We start from the raw sequence: 20,872 nt of genomic DNA, 5'->3' as shown, positions 1-20,872 counted from the left end.
ATAAAAAGATTAAAAATTTGTTAAGTCAACTATATTTTTAGAATTTTTTTTAATTAAATAGGAAAGAAACAAATTGTCACAGCTAGTCAATAATAAGGCCCTGTGCTATAGCTAATAAACGTACTGAAAGAATTAATAATAAATAAAGGCGGGTCTCAAGAAGAGCTACATTGTTTAATACTAAATACTACAAAAACAATCCAAAGACAGATGGGGAAAACTAATAGAGAACACAACCGGTAGCTACATAGGGTTTGAAAGAAAACAATTTACAGTTTATATTGTATAAAATTAAACCACTTTATTAGAGTAATAAAAATATGAAAAATATACAAACAAAGCAGAAAATTAATTTGTAACAATTTACTTATAAAGTAAATAAAATATGAATACAATGTAGTAAAAAGTATTTGAGGAGTAACATATTTTATGGCGTAAAGATTCAAGATTACAGTTAATATGTATGTATGTATGTAGTAATAAAAATAAAATTTTAAAAATATATGCACAAACTACAGGAATTGGACTTTAACATGACCAAAACCAATTAGGATAGTAATAAAGCAATAAAGAGTAATTTTATATAATCAGTACTTAATTAAATGCACCAACATCACCCGAAATTTAGGAGTTGACTACTGATTAAAGGATGGTTCGGTGTTTCGGTTGTTTGAATGTCTATTTGATTACTCGCATATTTTAGCACTTTGTTTGTTTACTTTTTGCATTGACTGTTCTTCAACTATTTGTTTCAGAAATATCGCTGTTCTAAAGCAATCTGATAGTTACCTCTTTGCTGTAGGTCGGATAGAACTCGACTTGTGTTTGAATACATTGCACGGCTTCGAGTTGAGCAACGCGCGTCGCGGTGCATAGTTTAGTGGGTGTAGCACGAATATTTTGCTCACCAACACTGCTTTGCACTGACGTATGCGACTGCTTTTCGAATTTCTCCAAAAGTTCCGAAATTTTATTTGATTTACAATGCATTGAGATTGGATTTTGATTGCTCGCTTTGTAGGCGGTTGGTTGTTGTTGTGACTTCTCCTCCTCGATGATATCGGATTCGCATAGACTTACACTGGAGGTGGTGGATGTAGATAAGGTGTGGATGGTTGTGTCATTCTCATTCGAAATGTGTCCTGAGTCGTCTGAGTCAGATTCGTTGATGTGATTAATATCGTCAACTTTGATTAGCTTTTCAATTGGTGCTGCTGAATGCAACGTTTGATATGAGTTAGCACCTTTGGTCGCAACAGCAAGCTGTTCTTTTAAATTATTTGCTTCTTGATGTTGCGACAGCTGTTGTGTGACAGTTGGTTTGTACCCACTGGGCGGCACATTACTCAACTTAGCCTGCACCACATTAACCAACAATTCGGTGTGCTTATCGGATGTCTCACCCAATACGGGTGGTATTATTTTGCAGAACTCCAGCTGCGGTTGTGGCACTTTCTCCTCATTCGCATATTTCAACTGTTTTGTGGCCGTGGCCGTGGCTGGGGATATGTTGGTGGTGGCGTTAGTGGGGGGAACGCGCGTACGGCGCAATGTGCCATTACACGCATCTTTCGTAATTTTACCTGTCAGCGCTACACTGCCGCTGCATGCAGTTTTCACTTTCGTACGTGAACTCGTCGCCGCCGCTGTTGTACTCGTAGCCCGTTTGGGTTGCGTTGAAGTAGTCGTCGTTTTCAGCGTTGCTGCCTTGCCACTCGTCTTTAGCGTGGATGCAATTGTTGTCTTACGCATGCCACCTTCCGTGTTAATCGATTCCACCTTACGTAAAATCTCCTGACCCTTCTCTAGACACTTGTCCAATAGTTCATCGCGACTACGGTGTAGTTTACGTGCGCCTGTCGAGTTCAATGCTATGGTACGCGATACACTTGGACTGGTGTGCTGACTACTGCTTAAGCTGATACTAGAGGGTGTACGCCGTGTACCCATTGTGCTGAGTGTGGTTGAATTGAAGCCAATTGAGGATTTTGTTCGTTCCATTTGGAGGCGTGAATTGCTGCGTGTTAACTTCTCGATGGGCACAGACTTACGTTTGGCACGCTGAGCAGCTGTAGATTGGGTTTGCAGTTGTTGAACTGAAGTGGATGATGGTGTCTGTTGAGTGCGCGTTGTGGAAAGTGATCGGGAACGTGCCTTGCCACCTAATGATAGCGCTGAAACAGAACGCGCATCCTTTGTTAATTGACGCCGTTGGTTGAGTTTCGCAACAGTTAAGTCCTTGCTTGCAGTAGCACTTTCGTTTACCCCACCACGTTTTTCAACTACCAACTTCTTTGTGCCGATCAGCTTCTCCTTGTCAATCACTTCCGTCAAAGAAGTGCTGCAGAAGCTATTGCTACGCTTTTGCAAGGGTAAAGCTTTGAAAATTGGTATCTTACTATTCGCTGCAGCCGCTGCCGAGTTGGGTGTCAATTCCCAAACGGATTTAGAACGTGACCTGGCGGCTAGCGCATAGCGTATGTTGCGTAGCGTAGGCGTGTCTGATGATTGGTAGGCATTGCGTCTGGGTATGGCCAGCGAAGACTTGGATTTCTCCAAGCGCTTGGGACGCACAGGTGGTTGTGGAGGTGTAAATGAATTTTCAGTGGATGTTGTGGCTGTTGGAGCACTGCATGGACTAGTTGAGTCGCTAACGCCAGCGGATGCTGTAGTCAATGAGTTGTCATCGATGTTTGAGGAAATTTGGCTACTATTAACGGGACAATCGAAAACTACTATATCCACAGACTTGCCTGGTGACACGGCCGGCAGAAGTTGCGAGATTGTCTGCTTATGCGTCAGAGTTTCGATCTCTAATTCAACTACTTGAGGAATCTGTGAAGCAATCGGTGCTGTTTTTGCCTCTAAGATGTCCAACATTGGATCGGTAGACTTTTCAGCCACATTAGTCGCTGCTTCCACTGTAGTACTAGGCTTGTGTACTTCGTCAACAACCTTCTTGTTTAAAATCTCATTATCGGCGAATGCGACCGGTGGTTCTAAGGCCAATAGTTCCAATTGTGCTGCTGCTGCTGCCTCCACAACTGCCACATCGCACTCCACCCGTTGCATCGTCTTCTCTTCTTCTTCACTTACTATAACTGGCTGCCCATTGTAATCGGTCAGCAGACGATCAAAGTTCTTCAGCACTGCATTCAATTTCGACTCATCGTGCGCGGCCTTCTCGAGTTCTTCGAAGATTTCATCTTCCAACGACTGTTTAGTCAAATTCAAGCTCAGCTGATATTCCTCATCGCTATCCACATATGTGCCACTTTCAAAAGATGATGACGAGTTCGGTGCCGTCTCCTGCGCAACAACAGTATCCACTACGTTCCCTTTACCGTTCAAAGCCGGACAAATTATGCCAGAATTAGTAGCAACTTTGCCAATCGGCGCAGAGATTTCACGTTTGTTGAGCACCTTGGTTGATTTGCCGATACGCTGACGCTGATGCTTCAACATCCCAGTAAGACGCCGATGTGCAGACGAGCTTGAGAAAGATGTACCCGTTTGTTGATCTACCTTAGCGGACAATGGGGGTAGCGTAGACTGTTTACTGATGGCGGTGTACTTGCCGCTGGTCGAGTCGACATTGTTAAGTGAGCTCATCGATATCGAATGCTTGTGGGATTTGTAGAGTTTACCGGTTAGACGAGGAGCGATATTGTCTTCGATTTTGTGTCGAATTTTCGAGCAGAATTTTTGCACACCATGAGTTTTGTGACCGTTGCTCAGAGAGGCGCTGGAGGATGCATGGGAAGCGGTGGGGGAACCGGGAGAAACGGGACTAGCCGCTGCCCTTTCGAGGGCTATTTTATCCATTTTTGAGGCGGACGGGTAAGCGAGTTACACGTTAAGTTACACAAAATCTCGCGAAAAAAGTTCAAGTCTAAAATGCAATTATTAGTACATTATTTTTATTTGCAGTTCCTTTGTGACACTTTTACTTTTATTTCTCTCTTTCACTTCATCACTAGTGCACTTGTCCAACTGGCGCCTCTCGGCTATTGACTGCCACTCCTGTCGCTGTTCGTAGCCATTAAAAACCCATTTGCGCCAATCAACGTTTGTGTTGCTTGTTGTTTTTATTCAATTTTTTCTATTTTCTTTTCCACTTAACTTCGATTCGTTTGTTATTATTTTTTATAGTTAGATCCGCAACAGTTATACTGACGATCGTTTTCGTTCGCGTTCTGCGCGCAACTAAATTTCTTCGTTGGGGCACACACTAGTTGATGGGGTACTACGCTGCCAGCCTGGCCAACAACGCAGGAAAGAGCGAACATCAATCGTAAAAAACAAATTTTAAAACGTCGAAGCTATACCGACTTCAAGCAGAAGCAGTTGTTGCTGCGAGTGTCTTCATCGTCGTTGCTAACTAATTGTCATTATCGTCAACACAGTCATCGTAGTCTTCAGCACAACAGTCTTTCAAGCCGCCGCAGAAGTAACTCGTAACGGCAGCAGTTGCCAACCACAGCAATTGGCGATGCGCTTCGTACCATAGTTATCGGTATCACTGTCAGTGTTGTTGTGTCGTGTCTTCGCACGTTCACACATACTAGATTGGTTCGCAGGCGTAAGCTCAGCTCGAGCACATATGTATAAAGCGTGAAATGTTGATTAGTGGTGTAGAAAATGAAAATGATATGTACGCACACATTCACGCATACATAGAAAAGCAAACAAAATCAAGGCATTTCATATGCAATTCGTAGTGCAACTTGTCGCACCGCTACAGCTTGGTTTGAATCGAACTTGCAGTCGCGAGTGACAGAGCAGTCGCTCGAAACGAAAGTAAATGTTGTACTAATTGGTGATGGGCTGTACTCAGAGGGGTACTAAATTAAAAAAAAAAAAAAAAAAAAAAAAAAAAAAAAAAACCTGATCATGCGGGACAATCTTAACCCTTAAGTAGGCGGCAATGACAAATGTATAGGAAAGGAAATTTAATGGAATCAGTAACACTTGCAAGGTTAACACTTTTGACTAATTTATCATTGCTCAATCTTAGCTGTGGATTAGTCTGGCGACACAAAATGTGTTTATAAGGGTGGACATTCGATTGATTTCTTTTCTAATGTCAAATGTCAGTTTTATTGCGAATGCAGAAGTGAAAGAAACTCTGTATGAAATTTTCTAGACATAAAATGGATCTCTTTACGCTTGAACAACGATTTAGAAAATTATTACCAAAGCGTACGCTGTGCTGTGAATTCAAAAAAAAAATTTCGGTAGAGAATGAAAAAAGAGATAAAAAGGCAAGGGGCACAAAAAGTCCATATCAAGTGGTAAAATGTCTCCGAACTGTTAGCGGAGAGAAGAATAGCGAAAAAAATTGGTGTTCAGAAACTGATGATTTAACTTTTGCTTTCCAATAATTTTTTTACTGAATAAAAAAAATGGTTTTGAGTGATGGAAATCTTTATTTTGATCTTAACAGGTCACCTTGTGCCTAACTATAGTACTTATATTTAAGAGCCTTCGAACGCCACGCGTTAGAGTTGAAGCAACAAAAATTTCCCTGTATGAACGCAGCGGTATGAAAGCTAGTGGGAAATCTTGCTCGATGACTTTGTTATTGCTTTCACATGCAAATTTCTCGTCAAGCGAGTAGGGCCGAAACTTAGCGAGCAGAGAAGTGGCGAATCGAAGGCGCCTTTATTTACTTTAAATTGCCGAACAAATTTTTCCTTTTCATGTGAATCACTCTGTTCATTCTCATTTTTGCTACAAAGTAGGTTTCATATGCTTAAAAAAATAATACATAAATAATTGGCGCGTACACTTCTGTTAGGTGTTTAGCGGAGCTCCACCTCTTTTTAGTGGTGGATGATGGATTACATTTAGTACATCGCGAAATTACAGGATCTTGCCATCGAAGCAAAATTGTGAGAGTAACTTTGGTTATTTGGCCCATTTGTGGCACAACATCAAGACGCACGGCACAAATAGGAAGAGGAGCTCGGCCAAAGACCCAAAAAAGGTGTAAGCGCCATTTATTTATATGTATATATTATATTGTATATAACTTTGGTTCTACGTCACCGGGGTATCGGCAGCAAAATTTTGCCCGCTCATTTTCACGCACCCGACCAATCAATGGTTATTCTGACGACAACGAAGTAACATGGGCGGAGGTTGGTATAATTAAGAGTTCTAGTGCCTTGGCCAATGACTTAATATAGGAGCAATCTTGATCTTTACATGTGGGAACGGTTGACATGTCGAGAAAAAGGTTCAGTGTGTGTGTAAAATATGGTAAACATTTTAGGTAGGATACATTTGAAAAATTTCGAGAGTATTTCATCAACAACATAAATCATCTTCGTTCTCGCTACGCTTAACCGAGAATATAGCTTCTATGCACAAGAACCCGACTAAATGTAGATGTCAGCAACTCCACATTAGCCGCATTAGCATGAGAAGAACTGTGAACAATGATTTCGAGGCTCAGTGGCTTATAAAGTTCAATTAACTCAGAAATTTTTATCGTTTTGCCGTAAGAGCTAAGAAAATTGTATAGGAGGCATGTCACTCATTTGATACGCTTCTCGACCGTCAAAGCAAGGAAATATTTTGGCATAAAATAAATCATCTTTGTAAAAATCCATTTGAGTTTTTTTTTTTTTAATTTTGCAACCGTCCGGGAACTTTTGCAGTATACCTTTTATATTTGTAAGCACCTTTTATTGGTTGCTTGGCCGAGCTCTTCTTCAAATTTGTGGTGTGCGTCTTGATGTTTTTCTACAAATGGAGATACTTACAGTTTTAAGCCGACTCTGAACGGCAGATGAGTTTTTTAAGAGGAGCTTTTGCCATTGCCTGCCGAGGGGCGATTACTATAAGAAAACAATTTTTCTATCATTTGATAGAAACCCGAATATTAAAACTTGTGCACTCCCGAATGGTAGTCACGCACCAACCCATTCGGCTACGGGGCTGCCAAGTAAATATAAATAAATTCGAAATATGTAAAATGTTTTATAACGTAGGTCTCGTTATTTAATAGCTACACCTCGTTTTTATGTAAGCTCTGTGCCTCACATCCATCTAGGATTTTAATTAACTAATTTGAAGGAAAATCACATTCATACTTGCAAAAAGTAGTAAAGTAAATCAAAATAATCCTTGTTTCATAAAAATAAAAAAAAACTTACCCGATAAAAAATGTCAGTCTTTTGTATGGATTTTATTTTTGACATGTGGTCTCAGCTACAGGCAACTAGGCAGTGTCTCAACAATAACATCTAAGCTCGTTGAGGAATTTTTCACTGTCCTCAATACCGTAGCAGCAACACCGTCTCGCTGTGCTGGGTACCAGGACATGAAGGTCAATACAGAAACGAACAGGCGGATTAAGGTGAACTAGCGAAATTAGACCCATTAAAACTCTATGAACCGAACTATTTTGCGGTCGTCCCAAAGCCTACATGAAGTAGGAAGAAAGCAAGTTATCAACTACTAGGAAGACATGAAGTTCATACGACACTGGACGGAGAGTTCAGGACAGAGACAGGCAAAACAATTTATCATTATTTCTAGACGGACGTCAAATAGGCTATTACATTTCGATAGGGAGGCCTTACTAATTCTCACTGAATATTATAAGGGACAACGCAGTCTTCGTTATCACTTGAGGTAACTAGGATTAGTAGAACCAAGTGTCTGCTGTGCGTTGAAGCACCAGAGCACATACTGATAATGTGAAGCTCTCGAAGGACAAGGACCCCTAGGTGGAGTGACTCTGGATTCATTGGTAATATGGAACAAAAAGCCCGAGAAAGGGGTCAAGCGTAATAGACTACATCTGAGATCATAGTGCACTATGGCCCAACAAAATAATAATAACTGATTTTGAGCTATAGTGGGCGGTTTTTAATGTCATTGTAAATTTTATTGATTAGTAATGCTTTGATAGCAAATAAAAAGTTATAAAAAAAACACCAGGCTGCATATGTTTACGTTTTTATATATTTCTAAAATACTCTCCTTGAGTGTGTTTAAAAATGATTTGAACATTTCGTCTTTTTGTTCTTGTTTTTTTTTTTACTCCAAATACGGTTTCATTTACACTTCATTCGTAATTTTTTGCTACCGCATCTCTAATTACATAAAAATAAAAATGAAAATTGTAAGCAAAGTAGCCATGCGACAGCGAAGTCATTACCAAACAATAAATAGAAGAAAGATTAGGCCAATTTGTACAAATCATAGACCTTTTTATCGATTTAAACGGAGGCATAAAGTCACATTTTCACATTTGTAAGTATTTACCAGCCCATCTAAATATCTAACAAAGCAGCACCACAAACCGAAACTAATAATAAACGTCGGGAAAAGTGTCACGTCATTGCACCTTTCTCACACATTTTCACGCAAGTGAAGCGATGCATCTCTGTATGCACTATGTGCATGCTTATGAAGATGGTTTCGTTGCATGCAACAGCACTTAAGTGACTGCCACAAAGTGAAAATTAAAGCAAAATAAAAAATAAAAATAAAAACTACAATTAAATGCAACTCCTGTGCCCAGCAGCAGCAGCAGCACCAGCAGAGGCAAGCAAAAATCCCACCACGCAGACTATACAAAGGCGAAGCGACCAAACCAAACGCCCCAACAATAAACAATGTAAGCCCAGTCAAGTCGAGTCAAAGCCAAGTTAATTTGTCGAGTCAAGTCAAGTTAAGTCAAGGCGAGGTGAGGTGAGGTGGGACGAGTTAAGTTAAGTGGTAAATTGCTTTGTCATCACATAAAATTGCCCGATGAGATTAATGGCGCATTTCATGAGACCAATTGCACTGCAGATATGTAAGCTACTCACAGTACTAACAACAACAACAACAACAACAACAATATCACATATGTGGTAGCAAACTGCAACAAATAATTACTAGCACCCATTGATAGTGAACATGTCCACAAATTTATACACATACATAAGTATGTTTGTATACATGTATGAATGCATCTATGCATGTACAGTGGCGGGCATAAAACTGTTAAAAGGTGATGTTAGCGCTACTGATTTAATTAAAATGTTAAGCACCTAAAAGAGAGGTGAATTAAATCAATAAATCTTAAATTGTGCAACCAATTTAGCGGTATCGCCATACCCAGTAAAAAGTGCAAGATTTTTCGATCGGGTATTAGAACTGCAATAAGCAAATGCTTAAATGAATTCATAGAATGTAAAATGGGATCCCGAAAAGTACAAAAAACTGCCACTATTTAAGATTATTTGATAAAAACATTTTGTTTGCGTAATCTGTTCCAAAATGCGGAGGATATTAGAACTTTGTCAGAGAAAGCGGCACACGACCGCTGCGACGAAGGTTGCGCTGCAATCGGAAAGTACACTGTTTTGCCTGAAGATCTGCCCAAAAGCCACTCTTTATCGGCAAAACGCGGAGTCACCGAAAAAATATGCAAATTGGGCGGTATACGACGTCAGCAGGGAAATATGTTCCGATGAATCCAAATAAAAAATGTTTGGTGCTGATGCGGCCGCCGTAGTTGAATGAGTTCGTGCATCACTACTATTCGGAAGTGCGTAGGTTCGAATCTCCGTACATGAAACAGCAAAATAAGAGAAAACGCTTTTTTTAGGTGTAGTTCTGCCATTAAAAAGCTCCTCATAAAAACCATTTACAATTCGGAGTCTGCTTAAAACTGTAGGCCTATCCATTTGTGCAACATCATCAAGACGCACACAACAAATAGACTTTGAAAGAACCGGAATTTCATTGGAAGAACCGAAGTGGAGAAGCAGGGGAGTGATTTGGAAATGTTGCACCTATCACAATGTTAGAAAATTGGCATTGATCAGACAGAAGGATCGGTAAATGGAGAAACAATTTCATCAAGCTATTCGACGCCAACGTTGACTTAAAACAATTTCGATTGTTTACAGGATTTACCGGTCACTGGACGATCGGCACACATGCTGAAAAGCTAGGGTTACCATTTAACCCCCCTTGCAGAAGCTGTCGAGACCTTTCTCTGTAAATATCCAGGTTTGGCAGCTAAACTACTAAGGTCACTGGGTGCTACTTACTTCGACAGCCTGGGGCAGTGCGCCAACCTAACTCCCATCAACCTTCTCCATTATATCAACAGCTCTGGTTGGCTGTAGATATCTGCCTGTTTGAGGTCTCATTATGATATCAAAACGGCGCTTCAGTGCTACTTGAGGAGTGCCAGACTGGCACTTCAACTATTTCACCTACCTACCAGGATTAAGAATATTTTACTTGACTTTAAACGTAATTATTAGAAATCGGAATTCTAAATTCGGAGAACTGGAAAAAGCACACACACTGAAAAGTGTGTTGTTTCCACTGTATCCAATTTTCTAAATAGAAGAGTTTTCATATAATTTTTTCGCAAAACAAGAATTCAAAGCTCGCAAGATTATCCTACATGGTAAGTGTTTCAATTTATTCAGCCTGAACTTATATCAAGATATGACTCTTTAATTGGTACAACATAGATTCAAATAATATGGAAAAAATATGCAAAAATCCAAACACGCAATGAAACAGATTTTTGCCTTGGTGTCTTGAATCTCCTGAATGCTAACCAAAATATGGAATTTTATAGAATTCCGTTATCTATTGTAGTAATGAAGTATATTTTCATTGTTTTCCATATAGGAATTCCTTGATTGTTTAAGAAATAACACAAAAACGTGAGAAAATGTGATGTTTTTCTAAGTGTTAACATGTTTATGCCCGTCACTGTACCTATGTACGAGCTTTTCGGCTGATACAAGTAGTAGGTAGGTAGTAACTGCGGGTTCAGCAAATCGTAGCAAACGACAATACGAGTACCTTCATGGCACTGGCGTGTGCACATCCTTCTTTTTTTATTTTTTATCGATTGACTCTGGTTGACTGGCTGATGGTAAGATTACTGTAAGTACGTTTAAGATTTGTTTGCCTGAATGTTTGGGTATCGGTTGCTAGACTTAGTTGTATGGTTTTGTTGTCAAGTTGTATATTTGTTCGTATGTTGTTTTTGGTGTTGTTAAATTGTATGCTTGTTCGTATTTTACTTCCATTGTTCGTTGACTGTCGCGTAAGCCTTGTAAACAATGATGTTAATTTGCTCTTGAGCAAAAAGTTAGATGCAACATATATTGACGATATCTAAATTTACTGTTGCAACATTGGCTTAGTTGATGTTGTCGTAATCAAGTGTGTGTTAATTTAATAGGTTCTCAGGGGTGGTCAGATGAACTACAATAGCCCAAGTGGGCATGGTTGTTAATGAGTTAAGTTAAAATCGTTAACACTTTGACTGCCTGGTCCTTTGAATACTTTTTATTTTAAGTTTGAATGGCTAAACAGCAGTTAATAACCATTTTTGTCGACATAACTGTGAAGCATTAACGGTTTATGTAGCGCGATTTCGAGTAGCTGGAGTTGCAGCGCTGCCTGATGAGAAACATTTCAGAAAATTCAATAAGACAAAGCAATAAGACAGTACCATAATCTTGCGATAATAAATATATAAACCCGTTAACTGATGCCCAGAGCGGGCTTCAATTAAAGCAGGAATACTTTTCTATCCTGTCAAATGACAATAGCAGCGGTAGTCAAAGAGAATACGAAGATTTCGAACCCGCTAAACATTGACTACGGCGTAGCTGCTCATTTATCCGTCTGTGCCAAAATAGGCAAAGCAATAGCGCAGCTGAAGGACTACAAAGTACGGTTGGCGATTTAAATACGGCATGAAGATAAGCTGGTAAGGTACATGCATCCACTCTTAAACAAGTAATGGTCGGTGGAGCGCATGCTTGTCTATTAGAGTTTAAGTGTGTATCCACATAACCTATAAGAAGGGCCCTGCTGCAATTTGCCGGAAATCAACCTAGTTGACATTGCATACAACGCTCTATGGAGCGTCTTATATAGGTTAGGCTAGGTAAGGTTGCAATGGTTACAAATCCCACCAAGGTTGAGAGGGGCCAACTTTGGGTTGTATACTCATGGTAATAGCACTAGTTCGAGATCAAGTTCATGCTCTGATTTAAAATCTAGTGAAACCACTTTGGTCCACTAATAAACCATGAAATATTGTGGATGACTGCGTATTGTAAGTCTACCAGATATTCAAAGAAGCCGAAATATAGACAGCGATGTCATATTCTGGTAAAGCGAGCCAGCGCCGGTAGAAGTGATCAAGCCTCTCCAGTTCTGCGCGGTCCTTGCAGCTGCAACCACATACGCTTCCGATTTGTTTCTATTAGGCTCAGTGAAGATACAAACTACTGCACTAATGGAAGGTTGGTCTAGATTGGTGAGCAACCTAGTTCTGTGTGCATTGCTTCTAGGCCGTGCGTGTACAATTATCTCGCTAATGGGCTGCGTGGCCCATCTATTCGTGACCTGGACGATATAGATCGAACTTGTTTGAGTATAAAAGGATGCTGGGCAGGATTAAGATTAGTTCACCTCGTAGCCAGTTTATTTACGATGCAATTTCCAGGAATTTCCACCGTTCGTGGTCCAACGTTTCGTCAGGTCATTAAGAACAGCTCTAAATTCAGTATTCAGGAAGTATTTTGGTATCTTAGGATATCCCGTCATGATTAGAAGGGATCTTTATACCAAACCAAGTTTCAATACCATTTTTTATAAAAACTTCAACTGTTGGCGAATTTTGTTATAATTGCGGCCTTAGTGGTCGCCCCATTACTTCTACCTCTTTTAAATTATATAAAAAAGCAAGAGATACCTAGGTGTACAAGAGCAAAAAAAGGTTTATTTTATGCTCAAATACGTGGATTCCTTGACATGTACCGGGTCCGGTACCATCATGCACGTCACTGTCAGTCATACTTTCGAATCAATAGAATACCTCCTGAAGGAGCCAACATTATGACCGTTAATAGTGTCAGCTTTGAAACACAACCGGGTGCCTTTCTTGTCAATAAGTGTTACTGTAGGCTGAGAAGGCAATTCAGCAGTTAAGTCCTCTCTCTCGACGAACAAAAACCATACCTTCTAAAGCTCCAGTGAAATATGAGCGTATGTGTATGGTGCAGAGGTTTGGACGGTAAATAGTCTGATCAGCTAGCACTTGGAGTACGCGAAAGAAAGATTTTGTTGAAGTTTCATGAGTTTTCATGGCTAATATGATGGATGGAAGATGTGGTATGTGAGCTTCACAGGGATGAGCAAAAATGATGAGATGTATAAGCCTAACAGAAGTATAGATACGAGTATAAGTAGATATAGACGACAAAGCGGTTACTGCGCAAATCAAAAAGAGAAAACAATTTTTCCCTAGCGCCATCTATCGGACAAATATTTTTGTAAAATTATTTCTTCTTGGCGGCCACCGTAGCTGAATGATTTGGTGCATGACTACTAGTCACAACTGCACAGATTCGATACCCCAAATGATAGAAAAAGTTTTTCTAACAGCGGCCGCCCAGCGGTCGGTTCGCAATGGCAACCCTTCGAGTGTATTTCTGCCATGGAAAAACTCCTCATAAAAACCTTCTACCGTTCGGGGCCGGCATAAAACTATAAGTCCCTCCATATGTGGGAAAGCATCAAGACTCAGCCCTCAAATATGAGGGAGAGCTCGGCCAAATACTCAAAAAGGATGTAAGCGTCAATTATATATTTATTTATTTATTTCTTCTGGAATGACTAACATATAATACGAATATGGTAAAATGACGTAAAAAATGTCCTAAAACCCTTAATAAATACTCTGCGAAACACAGCTTTTGAAAGATTTGTGAGTGAAAGATCTTTCCAAAACATTTTCTTTCCCAACTATCACCGCTTTCTCTCCCTCTCTTTCATTCACTCATCTAACAACTTTTAACCACAAGAGTGCGTAGTTACATAAACATAAAACTGCTACACGAACCGGAAAAAACTTAAATATTTACAACATCAACATTTGTGCAACCTCACTGTTATTTAAGCTTCACTCGGTCGTCTTCTCCCACATGCTCGCTTTTTTCCTAGCTCTCTCTCTCTCTTTTTCTTTCTTTACCTTCTGCTGCAAACTTTCATTTATCGCCTTGCCTCATAGGCTGGTATTTTGGCTTTAAAAGGCGGGTCACCTAGCCATTAGCAGTCAGCCTACAATAAATTATTATTGGTACTTAAAAGTATCAAATTTCAGTTGGCGGCAATGCATGTAATCGTCAATTACATACATCCATCAGCAAAAGAAGCTCCAAGCAAGCGCATGCCAATAAGAATAAGTGGTCCAAAGTACGGCTACGACATGAAAACATAAATACAAAGTGGTATTTAATGAAGGTTACGTATACGTCACGGTGAACTTTTCATGCAGCACCTTCAACCAACCGAATAGTTTAAATACCACAGTGCAACAAAAAGTAAAAGAAGCAAAAGAAAAACGAAAAAAATAACACGAAAACACAAGAAAAGTAAGTGTGTTAAGCAGCATACACATATGAACGAATTAATAAAAGAAAGAAAATGAGTTGGTATGCTGCTCTGTGTTAAAAAAAAATACACACGCAAGCAAACCAACAATAACAATAATTAGCCAGTCGGTGTGTCGAGCCGTCAGTCTGCGATCAGCAGCAAGCATTGGCCGGAGGATTTAGACAACATACGAACATTTTATGCTCTCCTCTCCCTTTTCCAGCCAGCCAATACAAAGCTGGTGCAATGAGAAAAGTACAAACAAAAAAATTAAAACGTGGAAAACAGCTCAACGAGTGTGGAAAAATTATTAAATTGCATTTTCATAAATATAAGAAAAAAAAAGCAAGCAACAGAAAGACACATGCACAGAAAGAAAACGCTAAATTCAACTGCTGTATAGTCAGCATAGGCACCAGCAGCTTCAGTAGCGCCGGCACATCACAACATTTCCATTCTCATTTAGCTGCAGCTGTCGCGCTTGATGGCTAAGTTCACACATGCGCTGCTACTGTTATTGTTGTTATTGCTGTTGTTTTAATATTTGCCGCCTATGCAGCACAAGTTGTTGGTGCTTCTATGGCTACCGATGAGATGGCGCGATGATAATATCTCTTCTGATGGTGGTATAAGTCTTGGCTGCTCGGCGCTTGGCGTTTGGCGCTTCAACTGACTAACTATCAGTTGGCTACTTTACTTAGGGTGGCATTTGCTATTGCTGTTGCAGCTGCAATTGTGTTTGCAACATAAAAAACGTGACATGAGTACATAGATATGTAGATGAACAAGAAGATAAGAAAAAAAATAAGGTATACGAGGGGGGGCTAAGCTAACAAAAGACTGTTTAGTTCATGATTTATAAGCAAATGTGTCAGTTGAGCGCAGAAGCACAAGCTTGAACTGATTTGGGTACCAAAATACTGTGATCTTCAGGTGCACAACTGGAAAAAGTGAGGTTGTGGCTCACGTGGTGAGACCAGAGAAAAATAGCAGTCCAAGTTTTGCAGAATACGGTATGTGCAGCCGAGACGTTGAATACGGAAGATCTCGTGACATAACTCGTGGAGCCAACATATGAATGACATAGGCATGGTGAAAAGATTTTTAGAGATGTGCTCTTTAACAGACCATTATTCGGCTCTGAGCGAATTTGACAGAATCAGCGGATGGGCTGACGTCACTTGGGATGTGCTTACAAAAAACTGAGATTATATTGGTGATATATGGAAAAAATCAACCAATAACCCTTCGTTGCTGTCTGAACAACGAATGTTTGGACGAGTGTGTAAATATGTGTTTGGGTGATTGTGTGAAGGTCCCCTCACTATTTTCTTTTTCACCATAGTTAAAGAGCAAGCCTTGAAAATCTATCATCCTCGACAACTACAATATGTTGGCGGCGCATTAATACAACAAAACAGCTTCTCCAAGTTTCGCCCGACATTTGCTTAGCCCTAGAAGCTTATTTTTGAATCACAAGCACAAAGAAGGAACAGCTACCTCCTCTATCCTTCAAAAGACTTCTCAGATTCTTTAAGCCGTCAGAGAAGTTTGAAGAAGAGTTAGCCCTATAATATCTCCCACTCACCCTTTTTTCAGAACCATACTTCCTTTATTCGGCCTCAACAATAATGAGCAAATATGCCTCAATGCTAGGGTTTTGAATTATGATCTCACAGCTTACTCAAATCTAATTCAACATATGGAAAACGCAAAAAAATAAGAACAATCTATCAAATTTAATTTCACCAGTTTAATACTCCTTATTTTATCGATCTACTGTCAGCGTCAAAAGGAGGTGTACAAAATATATATGTTTTTACCAAAATATATTTTATGCTGCTACAAAGACTATGTAACGCAAAGTTTCAAACTTCGTACAAAATTTCTAAAAATTCCGGAAAACTTGATCAAATATTCTAAAAATCTTAAGAAAACTTTATTACAACGAGTTGCAAGTTTCCGGTGGCTCAAAATGTGCGCTGATTTTTGACAATTTTTTTTTCGTTGAGGTGTTGCACATTCTCTTCCATATGAAAAAAATGTTGTGCATTCGTTACATCGAATAAATGCGGAAGATGTTCCATTCGAATTTTTTATTTTATTTTCGAAAGCTACTAGAGATAACACCGCGTTAAGTCCGAAAATGAAATTTTTTCTTTTTAAAGAGTATAGGTTGGGGTAGCCTAGCAGCTTTTGGATTCTGTAGAATCTGGGGTTCGCGCGTGAAGAAACAATTAAAAAAAATTTATTTAAGGTGCTGGATTTCCTATTTTAACTTTTTGAAGAAAGTATTGGGCTAAACGCACACGCGTCTATTTTTGATGAACAGTTAAAATGTCAGGAGCCTTTTCCGCATATTTCTTGGTGTATCTTCAGCAATCAGTTAATCGGTAAATTTAAGATACTCGTCAATTTTAGACCTCAAGTTAATAAAATTTAAATGATATAAATAAATTTATAGAACTAATAAGTATAAAATAATTATATTTAATTTAAATTAACTATCATAATTTTAATTAAAATAACAAAATAAAATTAAATTAATAATTAGGAATTTACTAAATAAATAGATTTAATAGACGTAAGCCACACTTGCGTACTTACGTAACTCATTCTCAAGAGAAAAATATTCAGAATGATATATCCCGTAACCACATTAAAACGGTCACAAGGAATGGTTTATTCTCTCCAAATGCTCCTTCTTGCACTCATCAAATATTTCTAGAAGCTGGAGGATACGCTGAATTTTTGTAATACTCACGTATAAGGGCGCGTATGTAAACACTCATAACCAAAATAAAAGATGCACGATATTTTCACTAGCTTACACTACTTTTTTCAACTTTCATACATTTTTTATAAAAATATAATATAGATCAACCTAAAATAAATATCATATAATTCAAAGTTTCAAACTTTGTACAATTAAGCCAAAAAATCGAAAAATTCTCATTAAGAATTACGCAAACTGCAATACTAACACTAATACGAAAAATACTACATTAAACATCAACAAGAATTTTGAGCCACCTACACTTTATTGTATTAAAATACAATGGAATATAAAACTGAGTTCCCAAATTTCTTCTGATGAAAAAATTCTTTATTTTGAAAAAAGTTTGTCGAATTTTCATCAATCATAGTTTGGCACTTTGATTTATATAAATTTGTTGTAAATGTGAGGCATTCGTTGAATGGAGCAAAATTCACAAGACCGCCAGCAATAAACAAAAAACAAACTTTAAAAAATCAACACCCTTTTTGAGCCACACCAAACTTGCACTTTATTTTTTTAGAATTTCTGATTCAAAAGCTAATTTCACACTTGGATTTATAAGGTTTTGTAAGAAAATGAACCATAATTTCATAAAAAAATGGTTAAAATTAAATAGAAAACAAATACATACATTTTTAAAACATCTTAATAAGTCTCTGGGCTAATGTTACTTAACGCAGTGTATACTTAAGAGAAAAACATTTGCGGCGCAAAATTGATCATCTAATGTTGTTTTTGAATAACTTTTTTACTAAATAAAAAGGTGATGGAAATCTTTATTTTGACCTTCACGCGCCCCACTGTTGGTCTGTTTGTATATTGCAGCCGTCTAGTTCGCAAGTGTAAAATATGTTTGGCGCACGATGCCATTTGCAAAAATTATAAATCTTACGTCTCCTTGTGCATAAGATTTGAAGATTGTCATACCCTTGGGCCTACTATTAGAAAAAAACCTATTCTACTAATTGATGTTTCATACCCATGCCCTTCTGCATGGTAATCATCCTCAAACTTATAACACTGTGGTGACCTCAATTCAATAATTATAATATAGAAAAAATCCAAAAATGCTCGTTTTTATCACAAAAGTAAGCAATCGTTCGAACTATCCAAACTACTCAAATGCGTACATCTCACTATTTGCCCACCTAAAACACTCCATGTCCACCCATTTTTTCCCAACCTTTAAATTGCGTGTAATTCGGCTTGTCATTTTCAATTTGCATTCCTCACTTCTTCTTGTCACTGCTTCTACCACTTGGTAGTGTTATTGTTGCTGCATCGTGACTGCAGAAATTGAGTTTTGTTGCTTTATTGGTTGCCAACCAATACATTTTTATGGTGTGACTGTCTGTGGCGCAAAACAACAAGCTTGTTGGTTTCCTTGTCTCTTTTTTAGTTTTATATGCCTGACAGTCCAGCCGTCTGTCTCTCTGGCTAACAGTTTCTCGGCCAGTTCATTTTGTGTCTATGCTGGATGACATTTTCGGGTGAAAGTCACTGGCACTTAATTCACAATATCGATTATTGATAAATGTACAACGCATGATCGTGCATTAACGCAGTTACACACTGACATACATACATACATACATACATACACATGTGCATATGTATCTATGACAAATGCAAAAAATAATTGATACGAGGAGAAAAGTGTAGACATTTAGAAGCCAGTAATGTGTAAACAAAAACATTTACAAGAATTTACTTTTATTTTTCACTTTTTTGTCATGAAAGTATTTTAAAATATTTAATTAATAAATTTGTAGCTAAATCACACTTTCACGACGAGCAATTAATAAATAATATAATTGCAGACTATTCATATACAAAAGTAGAAATTGTTTTTGAAGTAAAAACGTACTCCGCCGATGTCAAATTGACACTAACATGGTTGCATGTCACATTTTTATGGTAAACGAAAGCCCGCCCGTTCCACTGGTCGTCTTTAAAAAAATCTAGATGAATTAATTAAATTAAGCCGAAAAATACTGTGTGTTTTTTATAAAAATTCTCGCGCATGTATATACTCACGCAAATTTACCGTTATACTGTTTTTTTCTCGGAACGCATTACTTTGAAGAGCATGTGATAAATACAATTTGTCCGTTTTACAGTTAGTAGTCGACTCGATGACGCCCAAAAAATCACTTTAATTTTCTTCTTTTGTAACCACAATATGACGTCACTATTGAATAAATGTTGATCAACATTGATTTTATTTCTTTGTTTGAAATAATTTTCATATTTCGTTATCTTTTTGGCAATTAAGAAAAAAATACTTTATATACTTATGTATATACGTAAATTTACCACTGTTCACTTTGCACTAACAAAATTAAATTTCTTTCTTTTCCGGCTTTATAGTGGCAAATAATATTTTGAAACAATTTTGCGTGAAAAATTTTAAATATTTCAGTAAATCTTCGTTTCCTATCAAATAGATGTAAAATATTCTAAATATTTACTCAAATGGTTGTTTTAATCAGAAAACAATTTTATAAAAGTGGTTTTCTCTGGAGAAAAAATTCTCACTTGTTGTTTGCTTGAAAATCAGATCAGAAAGAAAGTTTGAGCGCGTCGTTGTTCCGTTCTGCATTTGCATAGATGCGCTCCCCTTTACACATAAACAACAACATCAATCGTATGATACATACACTTCGTCGTGTACGAAAAAGCGGAGAAGGAGAAGAGAACTGTTCTATTCCCCCCCGCTTTAACCCAGCTATGTGTTCAGGTGCAAATGACTTTTTTGATATAAAATAAGTTCTATTTACTCTTCTTAAATTTATATAAACTTTTCCAGGCGAAGTAAAAAAACTGACATATATTTGCTTCAACCGTATATTTGTGAGTACGCAGGTAATACGTAAATATATGAATGATATAGGTAATATCTCATATTAGCATAACCTTTCTGCAAAAAATTAAGGAAACGATCACCAATCACGCCGGCAATGATACAATGAATTTTTCACTATAACTGACTTCAGATTAACGTTTATATTATATAATAAGCGTATATGTAACATTTTAAAACTTTTTTTAGATTTTTTTTTTTAATTTTTAATAATAAGTGGTCTTCCTCTTCCTGTAGCTATTCCTTTTCCTCTTCCATCTCCAGCTCCATCTCCTTTCTTTATCCCGGAAACGGGCAGTAAAAATTACTTCACTTAAAAGCTTTCATCAACAGCTTCCATCTGATACCCATATTGTACAAACACATCCATTCGGCTATATCTCGAGACCCCGGTTACTCAGAGACCTAAAAAATATTGTATTAAAGCACTAATCAGTAGCTTTGATTTGATACCCACAATGTAAAAACACATCCTAGGGTTACCCGGGTCCTCGTTTTGGCCTTCGGCAGCGCCACCTGGTGGCGAGTGGAATCAATAAGCATATAATACTAATCTTCACCGTGGAAAAATATATATATATACCAAATTTCATAACAATCGGCCCAGACACACACGACCCAAATGTATTCAATTCTAATGAATGTTATGTGCGGTACCAAAAATACGTGCGGCAAATAGCAAAAACACACTTACTTAACCGACGCACCGCACACACACGCGTTATCGGATTTCAACCAAACTTCACAGAAACCTTTGCCAAAGCAACACCAACAATGTGTGAAACTTTCATTACATGCGT

The 20,872-nt window shown here is 38.1% G+C and overlaps 2 protein-coding genes across 8 annotated transcripts in view; both read right to left on the bottom strand.

Moving 5' to 3' along the window:
- The window catches only part of LOC128870262 (unconventional myosin-XVIIIa), a 255,787-nt gene that overhangs the window by 82,951 nt on the left and 151,964 nt on the right, over positions 1-20,872 (bottom strand). The window lies entirely within an intron of this gene.
- On the bottom strand, positions 422-4,534 carry LOC128870339 (serine-rich adhesin for platelets). Its single transcript, XM_054112952.1, has one exon. It carries the CDS (start codon positions 3,823-3,825, stop codon positions 769-771), a length of 3,057 nt encoding a protein of 1,018 aa, XP_053968927.1. The 5' UTR covers positions 3,826-4,534; the 3' UTR covers positions 422-768.

Source organism: Anastrepha ludens, chromosome 2 (genome assembly GCF_028408465.1).
Source record: "Anastrepha ludens isolate Willacy chromosome 2, idAnaLude1.1, whole genome shotgun sequence".
Lineage (NCBI taxonomy): Eukaryota > Metazoa > Arthropoda > Insecta > Diptera > Tephritidae > Anastrepha > Anastrepha ludens.
This window is presented reverse-complemented; position numbering and strand designations above follow the sequence as displayed.